This window comes from Excalfactoria chinensis, chromosome 1, assembly GCF_039878825.1.
Source record: "Excalfactoria chinensis isolate bCotChi1 chromosome 1, bCotChi1.hap2, whole genome shotgun sequence".
In the NCBI taxonomy this organism is placed as follows: domain Eukaryota; kingdom Metazoa; phylum Chordata; class Aves; order Galliformes; family Phasianidae; genus Excalfactoria; species Excalfactoria chinensis.
In genome coordinates this window covers 492,807-508,016 of record NC_092825.1, presented here as the reverse complement: position 1 = coordinate 508,016, position 15,210 = coordinate 492,807, and the positions used below count along the sequence as shown (strand labels likewise).

Here is a 15,210-nt window from a genome sequence, read left to right as displayed (position 1 = left end):
TGATGTGCAAGTCAGAGGAGATGCTGGTCTCGGGAATGGAGGAAGCTGGGGCCAGCACCTGTGCCTACAGCAGCACGCAGACGCTTCTTGTGCCAACACGCCCACCAGAAGGGCTGACAGATGCCCCAGCTCTGTTTCTCCAGCCCCTTCTGGGAGCCCTGATTCATTGCGTTCTGAAGCATCTCGCCATGCTAGAAGTGACACCATGCGCAGATGATGCTCTTGGTCAGGAGAACTGGCGGGCAGCCGCCTCCTCCTGCCACAGCTGGACCATGAGCCTGGCAGCTCTTGGCTGTGCGTGCCAACAGGGAGCTGTGCTGCTCCACGAGCTCCATCCACGCTGGGGCTGCTGCTGCACGATGCCAGCAAACCCAGGCTGGGTTCAGCAAGCTGCGGGTGCCAGCACAGAGATCCTGCTCTGCTGCAGCCCCGCAGGCGCCTGCCCCAACCCCGGCACGGCGCTTGCAGACGGAGCGGCTGCCCATTGTGGATTGCACCCACGCATCCCAAACAGCGCTCTTGAGCACCTGACTCGGAGTAGGCTGATGAGCAGATGCCACCACAATTAAAGCCTCTTCCAGGCTTGGTGCCAGCCAGCCAATCTGGCTGGGGCCGCATCCCAGCGCTGGAGAGAAAGGGGATGATTTCAGAGCAAGAACTGCTGAACTGCGCTGGGAGGAGGAAGGGCACGAGGCACCGAGTCCAGCAGGGATCGTGGGGGACCCCACTGAGGAGAAGGAGCTGCAGCATGGGGGACGCTGCCACCAGCTGCTGGCACATGCTCCTCTGGCAGCCGCAGCCCCAGCTCAGATGTCTGCACACCAGCACCAGCAAACCTCACTTCAAACGCAAGCAGGCGTGGAAACCCTTCAAGTAGGACTCTTCCCTTCCTTCCAGCATCACCAGGAGAATCAGCTCATTCACACCCCTGCGGCACCTGGCTCTGTTGACTGAAGGCAGAGAAGCCCAGCGATGTATTTGCGTGGTGATTTGTGCTGCGGCCGCGCTTTGTGCCGGGCCGTTAACTCACTTCTGTTCCCCCACGACTGATGTTTATCCTTTGAAGTTCAAACGCAGCTCCTCTCTGAAAGCGAACACTTCTGGAAGCCTGGCTGTACCATCATCAGCTTCATGCAATAATTTATGTACAAGATGTAATCATGTGGAGCAACTTTGGCCAGCGTTACACAAGTGCACCGAGGAGATAATTGTATTAGTCTTCCTTGCCTTTCATTTATGAGTTATGCTTGCGATGTGATTATGCTTGTTAAGAGTTTTTAGCCCATCTGTAACTGGGAATAAAAAACCTGCAAATAAGCTGGAAGTCAGCTCTCAAATAACCGTGAGTCAGAGAGCAGCATCTGTGCTTCACCCTTCCCAAGCACTGAGCTGGGCAGCCGTCGGTTCAAGGGAGCAGGGAGAGCAGTCAACAGAGCCCAGCAGCAGCGGGCCCCAAGAAACATGGTTTAGAGGTTCTCCACGCTGCTCCATGCAGGTCTATATAGATTTATACAACAAGGATTTCCAGGGAGCACCACCCAGGCAGGTGCAGGTTGGGTTGGAAGGGGACCAAAGCCCCCCCCAGCTCCTCCCCTGCCATGGGCTGGGTGCCCCCCATGAGATCAGGCTGCCCAGGGCCCCGTGCATGGCCTGGGGCACCTCCAGGGATGGGGCATCCAATGAAGTGTACTTTCTCATACCTTAACAGTATGAAGAAACAAACTTCCCCAATGTGCTGCCTTGCTCCTCTCCCCCAGGTGCTCCCAGGGCTACAATGCAATCAGGAGAGCAGTGTCCCAAGCAAGGTGTTGTGGAGTCTCCTTCTACAGAGATACTCAAGGCCCATCTGGATGCCTGCTGGTGTGACCTGCTGTAGGGAGCTGTGTGAGCAGGGGGTTGGACGCAGTGATCGCTCCTGGCCCCTTCCAGCCCCTGTGGTTCTGTGCCCACTGGAGATGCTGCTCCATGAGCTCATCAGCAGCACACGGACCTTGGAGAGGCCCACAGCTCTCAGAGCACTGCAGAGATGATGACACAAACCCGAACATGGACCTTTTTCTTCAAGTTTTGTTGTTGTTGTTTGTTTCTGTTTTTAATAATCATTTTTTCAAACAACCACGTAAGAGGTTTATTGAGGACTCCCTCAAGCTGCTCGTTATCTCCAGGGAACATCACCTGTGCCTCAGCCAGGCCCTACTGCAAACCCTGACACTCCGCAGCAGTGTCTGTTATGACCGACAGAGATGGAGCAGCGCCACCTCCACGCTGCCCAGGATGGCTGGCACCACGACGCCCCACAGCCCCAATGCAGCACTGCTCCACTTGGGCTCTGAGAGCAAACACAGCGCACGGGGAGCTCAGCAAGGAGCCCTCAAGGACACAGAGTTACACCAGCACTTTCAGTGCTGTTGCCACATCTGCTCTGCCACATCCCCGCTGCCACCTGGCACGTCAACTCTCTGGGCCGCGCTGTGCCCCACAGGGACAAAAGCTGTCGGTGTCACACGGGGACCCAGGAGCCCTTTCCCCATTTACCTGGACCGCGGCTCTGCTGGCATCACAGGGCACAGCACAGGATGGACGTTCCCACTCCAAATGCACAACAAATTGCCGTCCCACCATCCCAGGGATCCCCTCACTCTGCAGCCACGTGCTGGGAAAATACAGAGCTGTGCTCACAGCTCCGGGGAAAAGAGGCAGCTTACAGGCAGTGGGCGCTAATCAGAGGGGATGGAGACGGCAGGGGACAGCACTTATTGGCACCAGCACAGCAAGGGAGAAATGGATCTGCGCTTGTCTGTCTGCCTGTGAGGTACAGGCTGAACGTGTGCCTGCTTTGAACACGCTTAAGAAATGTCAGAACTGAGGTGACCTAAACCTTAGTCAGAGCCGTTCGTGTTGGGCATCTTCCATTCCTCACTTCTGTGTTTCTTCTTTTTTTTCCTTCTGCTTCTATTGCATCCCTCGATCTGCACTGACCAACGTGAGCCCTGGGGACGTTGAGGCAGCAGGGATGGGGTGACCTTCACTGCCCACACCCCTCGAGAAGCGGGGGGTGGTCTGTGCGGACTCACCCCCATCACTCACTGGGTGCAACGTGGTGGATCGGGAGTTGCGGTTCTGTCCCTTAGCTCCACAGTTTTGCTTCAAGAGCAGTTTGGGCACCCAACGTCAGATGGCACAGGTGACACAGAACAGTGGCACAAGGCACAGAGGCTGCTTGCTGCTCAGCCCTCACCTCAGTGCCTTGCTCATTCAGATGGCCATTGGGTTGCCAAAGTCTGGCATGTGCAGGTAACCCAAGTCCCATTTCTATCCTTGTTTCTGCATGGCAGCACCTGGAAGGTGCCTGATGGCCTCAGCAGCTCTGACAGAGGCCTCACCAGAAGACAGAGCCACTTCAGCAGAAGCTGCATGTGACGGACATAGCGTGTTCACACGGCTTAAAGCCTGCACAAAAACGTGCCGTTCCACTGCAGTGGCCCTGAAATGGCACTCGGCAGACAACAGAGCAGAAAGCAGCCTCGCTGCGAGGGAACCACACCTCAGTACCAGGCCACCCTTTGAAGCTGAGTGCTGCCCCAGCACCTGGCCGACAGAGGGACCAAGAAGAATAAAGAGAAGCAAGATCTGTCCCTCTGCCACACATCACTGCCACGCAGGAAACCCAACCAGCCCAGGTCTTGGTGCCAGCGGGGAGATGGAGGTTCTGCTGGTACGGCACCCACTGGGCCATCAGGGATGGTGACACTGTGCAGCTGCAGAGACTTCCAGCACAGCAAGGCAGGACCGGTTGTGTTCCTGCCTCTCATCCTCAGCTCCACGCTCCTGCAGGAGGAGAACACCCACATCACAGCAACTCTGCATGAGGAGCAGAACAGCGGATGGGGGTCCTTGAGTTGGAAGCACAGCAGTTGAGGAGCCAAAGGGTTCTGCTATGTTCCCTTCCAGATCTGGCTTAGGGAAAGACTCCAGGATCCAGAAACAGGAGATAAAAGTGCTGATAATGTGGCATCCTCCAACCTGGGCAGTAATACAAAGAGTGGGCGGGGAGGGAACCTTGAGCCTGATAAGGATGAATAACATCACTGATCCGTTTTCTGCCAAGAACATGGTAGAGTTGAGGAAAGAAACCAGCAGAAAGATGCCGTCTCACTCAGGTTGCTGCGAAGGACCTGGCAGGGTTATGGCCCTACTTCAGCTTAACCCTTGGCACCAGACCCACCAGCCGTGGGACTGAGGCTCTCGTTCCCCACAGTGACTGAGGAATCACACAGGGGGGCTCTGGAGGACTTCTCAAGGGCTCCGTGAGGCTCTGGATGCTGGCAGACAGCAGTGGTCAGTTCTGAGATCCAAACAAAGGCTGTGTGAGCAAAGGGCACCTTCTGCCTCTCAGCAGAGGGGGACCAGAACCAACGCTCTAATAAACCCTAGAAACGCTGCCTCCATGAATTCTGCATGGTCTCCTCCTGGAGCCTTGAATCTCCACCCGCTGTAGCAATGAGCCCCAGAGCTGCGCTGTGTGCGTGCAGAACAGCCACTTGTGGAGTTGATCAGGCAGCAAGCTCAATTCTCACACTAAGGACAGTAAATCATTCCACGTCTCCCTCCTTCCTTACATTCCCACTATATTCTCCTGACAGCCTTCCCATGCTCACCTCTCTTAAGTCTGTTCTCACTGGAAGCTCCCTGTGGCCCAGCACCGACCACCCCCACCTCGGGGGGAACCCACGTGCTTGTTTCTATCCTTTGCTTTTATCTTTCAGCCAACTAGAGAAGCAGCCTCTGAGGCTCTGAAAGGCTCTTGGAAAGGCTGGGCACAGCACATCGAACTCTGCCCTGATGTTCCTTGAGTTCTTCAGAGACCTGCAGGACACTGAGGCGACGTCCCCCACACAAAGGTTTGAAAGTGGGGAACAGTCCCTACGTGCAGCTTTGTCCTGCTCTTCGTACGCAGATGCACGATGCGAATTCTGGAGGGGCTCAAGGGAACGTGTGGCATTGAGGGACGTGGGTTAGAGGCACAGCAGGGATGGGCTGGGGCTGCACTTGGTGATCTTTGGGGTCTTTTCCAATCCGGATGATTCTATGAAAAAATCTTGCTATGGAAATGGTGCTGATCATTCACAACAACAAATTAATGCAGTTAAAATGAACCTCTTTAAGCAGGACTTGTTCTTTCCATGAACACTGAAAGGATCGTGCGTGCTGACCACCCACCCTTTGTTATATGATAATTACAGGAGATTCCAAGCTGCTAGAGATGAGTACCATCAAATCAGCAGCTCTGGGTCAGAGTTCTTAGCCAGGATCCCTTAGGAATCTTCCTGCTGCTCTCTCTGGACTTAACATTTGCAGCAAGCCTTGGAACACAGAGAAGGAACTGAGGACCAGAAGGAAGCTGAGTCAGCAGCAAGGATTCAGAGGGTGAGTGGGGGACAGCGGACCTGCAGCTGCGGGGTGGATGGGGCAGCCACCTCCCTCCCTGCTGCCTGCACTTCTGCAGGGTGCATCCAGGCTGTCAAAGGCAACGTGCAATCCCTGCCCCCAGCAGAAACGGTGACAGGAGGATGGTTAGGACCTCACGTAGGTCCTTTCCAACCATGTGATTCTATGATTCTACCCCGTGTTATCCGAGTTCCTTGTGGTCAGCAGCAAGCCAAGCACTACTGACAGCCCCCACTGCAGGGCTGGGACCCTCCCACCAGAACCTGCACAAAACCAACAGCCTGCAGCAAACCTCCAGGACACCCTCCATGCACAGCTGGGCTCAGGAAGTCTGGTCTGCCACACGGACAGGCACCTGGCTGGGAGCACAGTTCTGCCCACAGTCCACAGCTCTGCCCATAGCCCTACCTGGAGCCCACAGCCCTACCTGGAGCCCACGGCCCTACCTGGAGCCCTACCTGGAGCCCACAGCCCTGCCTATAGTCCTGTCTGGAGCCCACAGCCCTGCCCATAGCCCTACCTGGAGCCCACAGCCCTGCCCATAGCCCTACCTGGAGCCCACAGCCCTGCCCATAGCCCTGCCTTGAGCCCAGAGCTCTGCCCATAGCCCTACCTGGAGCCAACAGCCCTGCCCACAGCCCTGCCTGGAGCCAACAGCCCTGCCCATAGCCCTGCCTGGAGCACAGGGCCCAGCTCCCAGTGCTGGAGAAACGCATGCTGTGATCTGCAGAAGGCAAGAAGTGAAAGAACTGAGTGGGAAAAGCAGGGAGCTGGATATAGAAGGGATTTGTATCCATTTCTTTTAAGGCTGTTGAGCTTCAGAAACAGTGGGAAGTGCATAATACAAGAAAGGGTGCCAGAAGGTATTAGCAACTAATAATGATACAGTTGCTTAAAAAAGACAGAAATTCTAACTCATCATGTGAGCTGATATCAAATACAGCACCGGGGATGAATAAAACATAAAACAGCCCGAACCGAAGTGCTCAGCAGACATTAACTACGGCAACGTGTGGCGTGTCGAACGGCGCTGCAGAAAATTTAAGCATTGAAACCAAATAAAAAGCGTGAGCAGCCCACGGTCACACATCCAGGTGGCGAAAAAAAAGAGAAAGAAAAAGGGCTGGCTTCTTGCAGGGGCTGTGGGATAAAGTGCAGAGCATCCACTGCAAGGAGAGCGGTGCTCTGCTGTAACCAGAGCGGCGCAGGATTCTGAATGAACGCTGGTTAGAGCCGCCAGCAGCAGCAGCAAGGCCAGGCTTTGTTCCAGCCACAGAACCACAGCATGGCCTGGGCTGCAAAGGACCCCAATGCTCATCCAGCTCCAACCCCCTGCTGTGTGCAGGGTCACCAACCAGCAGCCCAGGCTGCCCAGAGCCACATCCAGCCTGGCCTTGAATGCCTGCAGGGATGGGGCATCCACAGCCTCCTTGGGCAACCTGTTCCAGTGCGTCACCACCCTCTGGGGGAAAAACTTCCTCCTCAGATCCAACCTAAACCTGCCCTGTCTCAGTTTCAAACCATTCCCCCTTGTCCTATCACTGCCCACCCTCACAAACAGCCATTCCCCTCCTGTTTATATGCTCCCTTCAAGCACTGGATGCCCACACTGAGGTCTCCCCGCAGCCTTCTCTTCTCCAATCTAAACAAGCCCAGCTCCCCCAACCTTTCCTTGTAGCAGAGCTGCTCCAGCCCTCTGCCCATCTTAGTGGCCTCCTCCAGACCCACTCCAGGAGCTCCATGTCCTCCCTGTGCTGGGAGCCCATAAGGGAAACTGTTGATCACAGCCTGAACTTCTGATTAAACCATCTGAGGCAAGAGAGGAGTCGGCTGTGGGAGCACAGGTGAAGGTAATTCAGCTGTGCTACCAGAAGGGGTGGAGCTCGACTCCATCTCTCCGACATCCCATTTAAGAGCTGACCAGCACTAAGGCAGCATCTCTTTCTGGGGGTTGCTTCTTTGTGGAGTTCTTTTGGTGGCATCTGCAAGTGCCCTTTTTGACTGTTTAACAGTCTCAGTTTAACACCATTACCCCTTCTCCTATCACTGCCCACCCTCACAAACAGCCGTCCCCCTCCTGTTTATACGCTCCCTTCAAGCACTGAAAGGCCGCCATGAAATCTCCCCGCAGCCTTCTCTTCTCCAGGCTAAACCAGCCCAGTTCCCTCCACCTTTGTTTGCTATGCTCTGCAGTGACGGTAGCACCGTTCTGCTGAGCCCAGATTCTTGCTGTAGAAAACCAAGCAGCCGTGCCTTCTGTTGTTGGGTTTTTTGTTCTCTCAGTTGTCCAAGCTGAAACGAATCAGCCCAGCAGAAACAACCGCCAGCAGCTGCCTCGTCCGTGGTTCAAACTGACTGGGGCTCTGAGCAGTTCAGGTGTCAGCCTGAGAGTGCTTTAAGAACCGCATCGCTGCTCCTCGGAGACACGGTGCAATGGAGACGAGGGCTGAGAGCCACGGCAGCGCCAAGAGGTTGGGATGAGGCTGCACTTTGCTGCTCCTCCGCGCACCCCCCTGACCCCAGCGCTGCTACGTCCGTCCCTTCAGAGCATGGGGACAACGTGTGCACACGCAGCCGTTCTGTGGGCAATTCAGTGCAAAGTTCTGCCGTCAGGAATGCGAAGGCAAAGCGGAGATGGAAGGAATCCAGGGCCCTGCGAGCTCTCGCTCAGAAAGGGAAAAATTAAAACTCAGCCAACGTAACAGATATTAGCTGTAAAAGCCAAGCGGCCCCTCGGTGCTCACAAGGCTGACCTTTATTCCTGGCTGGAAGGGGAGGCTGCCAGCAGAGCAGCGGATTAATTAAAACACGGGGAGAAGGGGATCAAAGCTAACGGCAGCGCGGACAGAGGCAGCCCAGCGTGGGAAGCGCAATAATAGAGACAGGATCCATGTCAGGTGGAAGGCAGGAAAGTGAAAAACAAGTGAAGGGGCTTTTAAACGCTGGCGCAAGTGAACAGAGGGCCCGTTCTGGTTCCCTGCTTTGGCAGAGTTGTCACCCTACGAAGGGGAAGAGCTGCCTCTCTCCAGCCAAGAGATCACGATACAAGCAGGTATATTCCTTTAACAAACAGGAACCAACCTGAAGCTGCACTTGTATTCTTGCTGCCACTCTTCATGTGAAAGCAAATGGCTGTAAAGGTATTGCAGGGAATGCGCCAAAGCCACGACAAATCCCAGGCACGCAGCATCCCCCGGCCTCACCTCGTGGGTAACCCACGTTGGCTTCTGCTCCCTGCTCTCCTCCTTCTGCCTCACATCCATCCCCAGACCCTTCCTCAGGGGGAACCTCATGTTCAGAGCCTCCCAGAAAAGCCCACCCAACCCCACAGCATACAGCTCCAGCTCATCGCGTGGCGCTCCATCTGAGCCACTGCAACCAAAGAGATCTGGCCCACACCAACGGTCACTGGGACGTCACCACGGCCCCTGGGACACCGACCAGCCCCGATGCAGGACCGCACTCATCACTCCACGCCCCATCCATCATCACTGTGGATGAGACTTTCACATTGCCCGGCTGAAGACAAGCCCAGGTTCATGTTATCTGAAGGTCCTCCAGGGCAAGGCAGACACTGCAGTGCTCCCAGACAATGGCAGAAGAGGTGGAATGAGTGACTCGTCCCTCCAGACACAGGACAGACACAGATGACGTCACAGAACGGACAGCAGAACAAACTGGGGCATCATAGAATCACAAGGCTGGAAGGGACCTACAAGATCATCTGGTCCAACTAATGATGATGACGGCTCAGGAATAGCCACGGTGGTGATTTTTTAAACTCCCTCACTATGTCATTTGTGCTCGGAGATCTACGCTGGTCACAGGAAGAGACGGAGAGGGGCCAGGCCTGACTGGCACCATCATCTCATTATTCAACTCATAAGTAATGCAGACTGTCCAACAGCCATTGTCACAACTTCAAACCACTGCTTACATAAGAAACTTGTTCCTTCAGCAAGAGGTGTTTCAAGCACTTAATTCTGCTTTCACAAAGCCCTTTCACAACAGGACAAAGCAGCAACCCTGCTGCTACCTCCACCGCCACCCACAGGTACTGGGGAAGTAACCAAATATCTCCCATTGTAACCAGCAGCTCCCCTGGTCTTAGCGTTACTTCTACTTCCTCACAAGAAGAAGAAAAAAGTCCACCAGGAACTCTGTAAATGAGCCTTGTGTGACAGGAATAGGGCCGTGGTTAGTGGGCATGGTGGGGATGGGCTGCGCTTGGACTTGGTGGTCTTAGAGGTGGTTGGTGACCCTGCAGGTAGCAGGAGGCCTGAAGTACATGATCGCTGTGGTCCTTTTCAACCCATTCTGTGGCTCCATGAAAACTACTGCGAATCTTGTGGCAAACACGTGGGCAGATGAGAAGCAGCGAGGAAGGAAACCTCTGCCACTCCGTGCAGAGCTGACTGCTCTCCCTCTTGGGCAGGGAAGCAGCAGAGGAAAGGAGCAGCTCAGCACCCCAAGGGCAGGGAAGCAGCCACAGGGCAAAAACAGAGCCAAGGGGCTCACACGTGCACTTCAGACACAGCCTGCAAAGAGCTTCCTTTGCGATGCTCTCCAGACAGGTTCGTATGTGGAAGCAGATAAAGAGCACAGAATGCTTCCCAAAAGAGATGCTACGCTGCCATTCCAAACAAACAAAACTTGAGAGAGGCAAATAGTAGCAAGGTGCTTCCAAGCAGCCTTGGATCGCTACCAAGGCCAGGTTCCAGGCTGGCAGCGCAGGGGAGAGCTTATGCTCCATTATCACACCTCGCAATCCACGTACAAGTTACTGTGACAACAGGCTGCCTGCATTTGGCACGTTCTGCTTCACAAACCCAAGCCTGGCCTTTAATTTCCAAGCAGCACTTCCCCAGAGACCGGTGAGCTCTGCAGGGCAGGAGAGCTCCGATGCACGAACCCCTCCAGCTGTTGTTTCAACAAGAGCAGCATTGCCTTGCAACAGGAGTTCTTCCCGTCAGCTCGCTGCAAGACCCTGCATTTCATCCTGCTGAATTTCATCCTGGTTCTGTGACACCAACTCATCCACCTCTCAGAGTTAAATGTTCTCACCGCATCCGACGGCACAAGGGGACACGAGCGGCACATTCCTGTTTTCTTTTGGCCGCAGCTCCCGGTGAAAGCACTCAACAGATGCAACCGCTAATCAGCCAGCGACAGATGACAAACTTCTCGTGCTCCCCCACACTTCCTCCACCCTCACTAATAATCTTCCACGACACAGTTAAGCTCTGTCCCAGAATCCAAACGAGCTCAAACGATGACATTTCCTTTGCCGACCTTATCTCGGCTGCCCACCTCTGATCTATGGCCAATGGGAGGTTCCCAATGGGAACCTCCACCAACGTCCCATATTCTTTCTCTCAGAGCATTGGTGCCCACGGTTTATGGGTTCTGAAGGGGTTGGCTGCTCCTGATGGGAATCTGGGTCAGGAATCCCCAGCCGGGCCACCCTCACTGGCCAAGGGCCGAGGCAGTCTGGGTAGGGCAGCTCCAGCAAGGAGCCCAGACTGCAAGAACAGCATTGTGGCCATGGGACAGGACTCAAAACAAGCCTGAAAGCCAATCTGCAGGTTGGCATTAGGGTAAGGACTAACAGTCACCGGGCAGGACTGCAGGGACAGCTCTGAGGACATGCGTTCATGGGTCTGGACCAAGAGGGTCCCAGGCTGCAGGACCACAGCCGGGTGGGTACCGGGACATCTCCAGCACAGCCCCGGGCCCGCAGCCTGCAGTGGGACAGAGCTCCTGAGCACACAGAGCCTGGTCAAGGACACAGTGACACATCAGCCCCACCTCAGCCTGTCCATCCGCCTTCCCACACATCCAGGTGAGGGTCCTGGTGGACTTGGAGCTGGATCTATTTAGCTTTGATCTCACCTAATTCTCACTGCTGAACAGCTCTACTTCTGCTCTTCTCACTCATTTGTACAGCCGAGAATTTTGAGAGGAGAAATAGATGATCCAAGATTTCTCTCTGCTGTGTTTTTGGCGAGGTGCACGTTATATTTAGAATTTCAGATCCCTCTCACATAGATTTCCTTGCAGACAAATCCCAGTCTTTGTTCCTGGGGAGCTCTGCTCTTCCCTATGGGCTTCGTTCAGGCTCTCACTTTTGGATTCCATACCCGCAAGGTTTCCCTTCCTCCTGGAGGACGTCAGAGATGGGTTTTGTACCTTTGACTTAAAACATTCTCTTCCAATTCCATCTCTTTGTAAACTCATTGGAGAAAGTCGGCTCCATTTGCTTCACCGCATTTCTTTTTCATCAGCTATAAAGATGCAGACTCGTCCCTTATTACCAAGACACCTCGCATCACCGTTCTGCAGAACAGTCGGAAGGTTCTGGGTCTGGTGCTCTCTCTGCTTCTGCAGTCTGTGTATCACACGTGCTCCCCACCCTCAGCTTCCCTTCACCTCCATCTCTCCTGAAGGCACCTTCCCTGGCTGCCGCTGTGCAGCTCACACTCTGAGCTTCGTGGTCCTCGGGGACACGCTTAGGATGGGAGGAGGGAGCACAGGAAGCAGACACCCCCACGGGCACTGACAGCCAACTCCTTCTGCTTCACTTCAGTCAAAATTCCACAGAGAAAGACCACCTTCCAGCATCACTTGTGCTCCCAGACAGCGGTGCAGATGCTGCCCACACCACGTGCTGGTGATTCTCCACAGCAGCTCTGCGCGTGGGAATGAAGCTGTGTGACAAGCAAAAGTGGGAGCACGGCCTCTCTGTCACAACATGCCCGGCGGGGATGCACTCCCACTGCACAGCACAGATCTGCACCGTGGTCTCATGAGTGCAGAAAGCCGGCAGTGCCTGCATGCACATTCCCACACCTACAGATCTCAGGGAGGCCACCAGCCATCAGGGCCACCTCCTGATGATCCTAGATTGACACAGAGGTCTGTTCCAGCCACGTGGAAAGCACAAAGACATTCATTTCCTGGCTGCAATACAAATGTCATGCCACTTAGAGTAGAACACGGGGTATGGAGCTAGAGGAGGTGCTGCTGAAGAGTGAAAGTGCATAATGAAGCGATGGGACTCATAACCAGAACCTGCATCTCCTCTTAGCACATCAGGACGCTATGTGAAAGATCACCTCTGCTGTCGGTAATCACAAAGATCTCCGACTCAACGAGCTCTAAGAAATAAATTTAGAACCGAGAGAAAGTGAGTTTTCAATGGAAAAACTGTGTTCAAACCCCCAAGAATTTTGGCTCAACAGACAGGAGATATTTAACGAGGCCCTCGCTGGAAAGTGAAAAGCTAAAGTTTCCTGGGACCTGAAAATGAGGTGGGTGACCAGCCATTCCTCTTCCAAGTCAATGAACACTGCGGGGTCTATAAATGTGATCTGGGAAGGAAGCTCTCACCTAGAGGCACCGGTACAGAAGAACCCGCCTCATTAAAGGCAGATCAATGTGCAGCTCGTGGCCTTCATCCTCAAAGCACAGAAACACAAGTGGGTTAAAGGAACATTCTAATACCATCTTCAAAATGCCGGCCCTGCAACTTGTCCTCTCTGAGTTTCAATGCCAATCACAATTTCTTGAGCTGCTCTCAACCCCGTTGTAGTCACCTTCAACCTGCCTCAACAAGCGCCAGACATCCGTCACACAACCCCGCTGCCTTCCTCAGTTTGTAAACACAGCTGGAAACATCTGCAAGTTTGGCATGACTCTGTTCTACAGCAAAGTACTACCAGGTCAAAACCTTTCATAGAATCATAGAATCATAGAATCATAGAATTACTCAGGTTGGAAAAGACCTTGAAGATCATCAAGTCCAACCGCAGCCTAACCAGTAGCCTATCTCTTAAAAAACAACCACAAAACAATACCACAACAACAAACCTCTGCTAAATCATATCCCTGAGTACCACATCCAAGCGGCTCTTAAACACATCCAGGGATGGCGATTCAACCACCTCCTTGGGGAGCCCATTCCAGTACCTAACCACCCTTTCTGTAAAGAAGTTCTTTCTAATATCCAACCTAAACTTGCCCTGGCGCAACTTGAGGCCATTTCCCCTCGTCCTGTCACAAGTCAGTAGTGAGAAGAGACCTGCCCCACTCTCACTGTAAGAACCTTTCAGGTACTGGAAGACAGCAATAAGGTCTCCCCTCAGCCTCCTCTTCATCTATGTTGGAAAAGGCCTTCAATATCATCAAGTCCAACCATGAATCAGACCTACCGAGTCTCATCACAAAACCACGTCCTTTAGTGCCATGTCTACACACCCCCTAAATACCTCCAGGGACGGAGACTCCACCACCGCCTTGGGCAGCCCATTCCAATCCCTGACCACTCTGTCCATGAAGGAATTCATCTTCACGCCCAATCCAATCTATCCACAGCACAACTTGAGACCATTCCAACGCATCCTGTCCCTTTTCACATGAGAAAAGAGGCCGGCCTCCCCTCACCACAACCTCCTTTCAGTTGAGCACTTGGTTGAACCTCATCCCATTGGCCTCAGCCCAGCGAAGGTTCCTGCAGCGCACTGCTGGCTTTAAGGTCCAGGCCAACAGCTGCACAGTTTTGCTCCATCACTACAATAATCTCTATGGAAAGGACCACTGAGCGCTCTCCTCACAACAGCACCGCACCTTCACGGGCCGGGGTGCGCTGCTGGGCGCTACTGCACACAGCAAATAAACTGACATCCTGAGCAATGCAATTGGTCAGACATATTCATTGTGAGCAAACCCTAAGAGAGGGACAGAAATTTAAAACGAAGACCTCTGAATTTCTGGGGCTGTTCTGTGCATCTGCTGAGAGACGCTGCTGACGCTGAGCAGCTTACCTTGCCGCGGGTCGTACTGTCGCATCTGCACCTCCTCGACACATTCTGCTGGGAACCAGCCGGTCCTTCCCTTCACAGTTCCTTCCCAAAAGCCACCTTCGCCAATGCTCAGCACTGTGGGGAGAAAAGCAGAGAGGTGATGAGAACAAGGAGGGTCCCAAAAACGGGGAGGGTGGAATGACACCGCACAGCATCACAGCAGCGAGGACGCAGAAGGGCTGAGCACGCAGCGCTCGTCTGGAGTCAGGCATGGTCTGCAGGAGAACAGCCCCTTGTGAAGCCTTCGGGATGAGCTCTCACCCAAGGCACGTAAACGGCAGACAACGCCTTTATGCAGCCACACAATGGAAACGCCAACCAGGGCTGAGCGACCCTCACATCACCAGGGATTGCTGACAGAACCAGAGTGGGACTGGGGGGCAGCTTCCCAGGAACACGCTGCAACTACCTTAAAGGCAAGCATGGGACATCCGCCAGGAAAGCACACAGCAAACGCATTCTCCTGGATACGTCGGTAGGTCTACTCTCACCTTGCTTTAGCATCACAACAAGACGGGGCAAGCAGCCCTCGGAGCAAAGAAATCACAGCTATGTGCAGAAACAAGATGTAGAGAAGGAAGGAGATTGGTAATGGTAACACCACGGGTCACTGTGAGAACTGAGGGGTCCTAACAGGCTCCTGCCCAAGAACAATACAAAATAAAATGACACCGAGCACCAGGGTTCCTCAGTGTCAGCCAAAGTCTCCCCGTGCATTAAGCCTTGTTTTCACTTGCTCAAAGCTTAAAGAAACAGAAAGCAAGTCTTAAAACGTGCTCTGAAGATTAAATGAATTCAGAGCCGGGACAGTTTTAACTGAGGTTTGCCCCAGGAGTGTCCTCATTAGATCAGGGAACGATCAGCTGGAACTCCTCATGAACTGCTGACCGAGGAAGGATGC

At 53.9% G+C, this 15,210-nt stretch overlaps 1 protein-coding gene across 7 annotated transcripts in view; it reads right to left on the bottom strand.

The window, feature by feature from the left end:
* The window catches only part of SHANK3 (SH3 and multiple ankyrin repeat domains 3), a 275,165-nt gene that overhangs the window by 91,549 nt on the left and 168,406 nt on the right, over positions 1-15,210 (bottom strand). For all 7 annotated transcript variants that reach the window (XM_072344180.1, XM_072344169.1, XM_072344200.1 and 4 more), the window contains exon 14: positions 14,271-14,384. In XM_072344180.1, the coding sequence (XP_072200281.1) occupies positions 14,271-14,384 (114 nt within the window). The remainder of the gene's footprint in view (positions 1-14,270; positions 14,385-15,210) is intronic.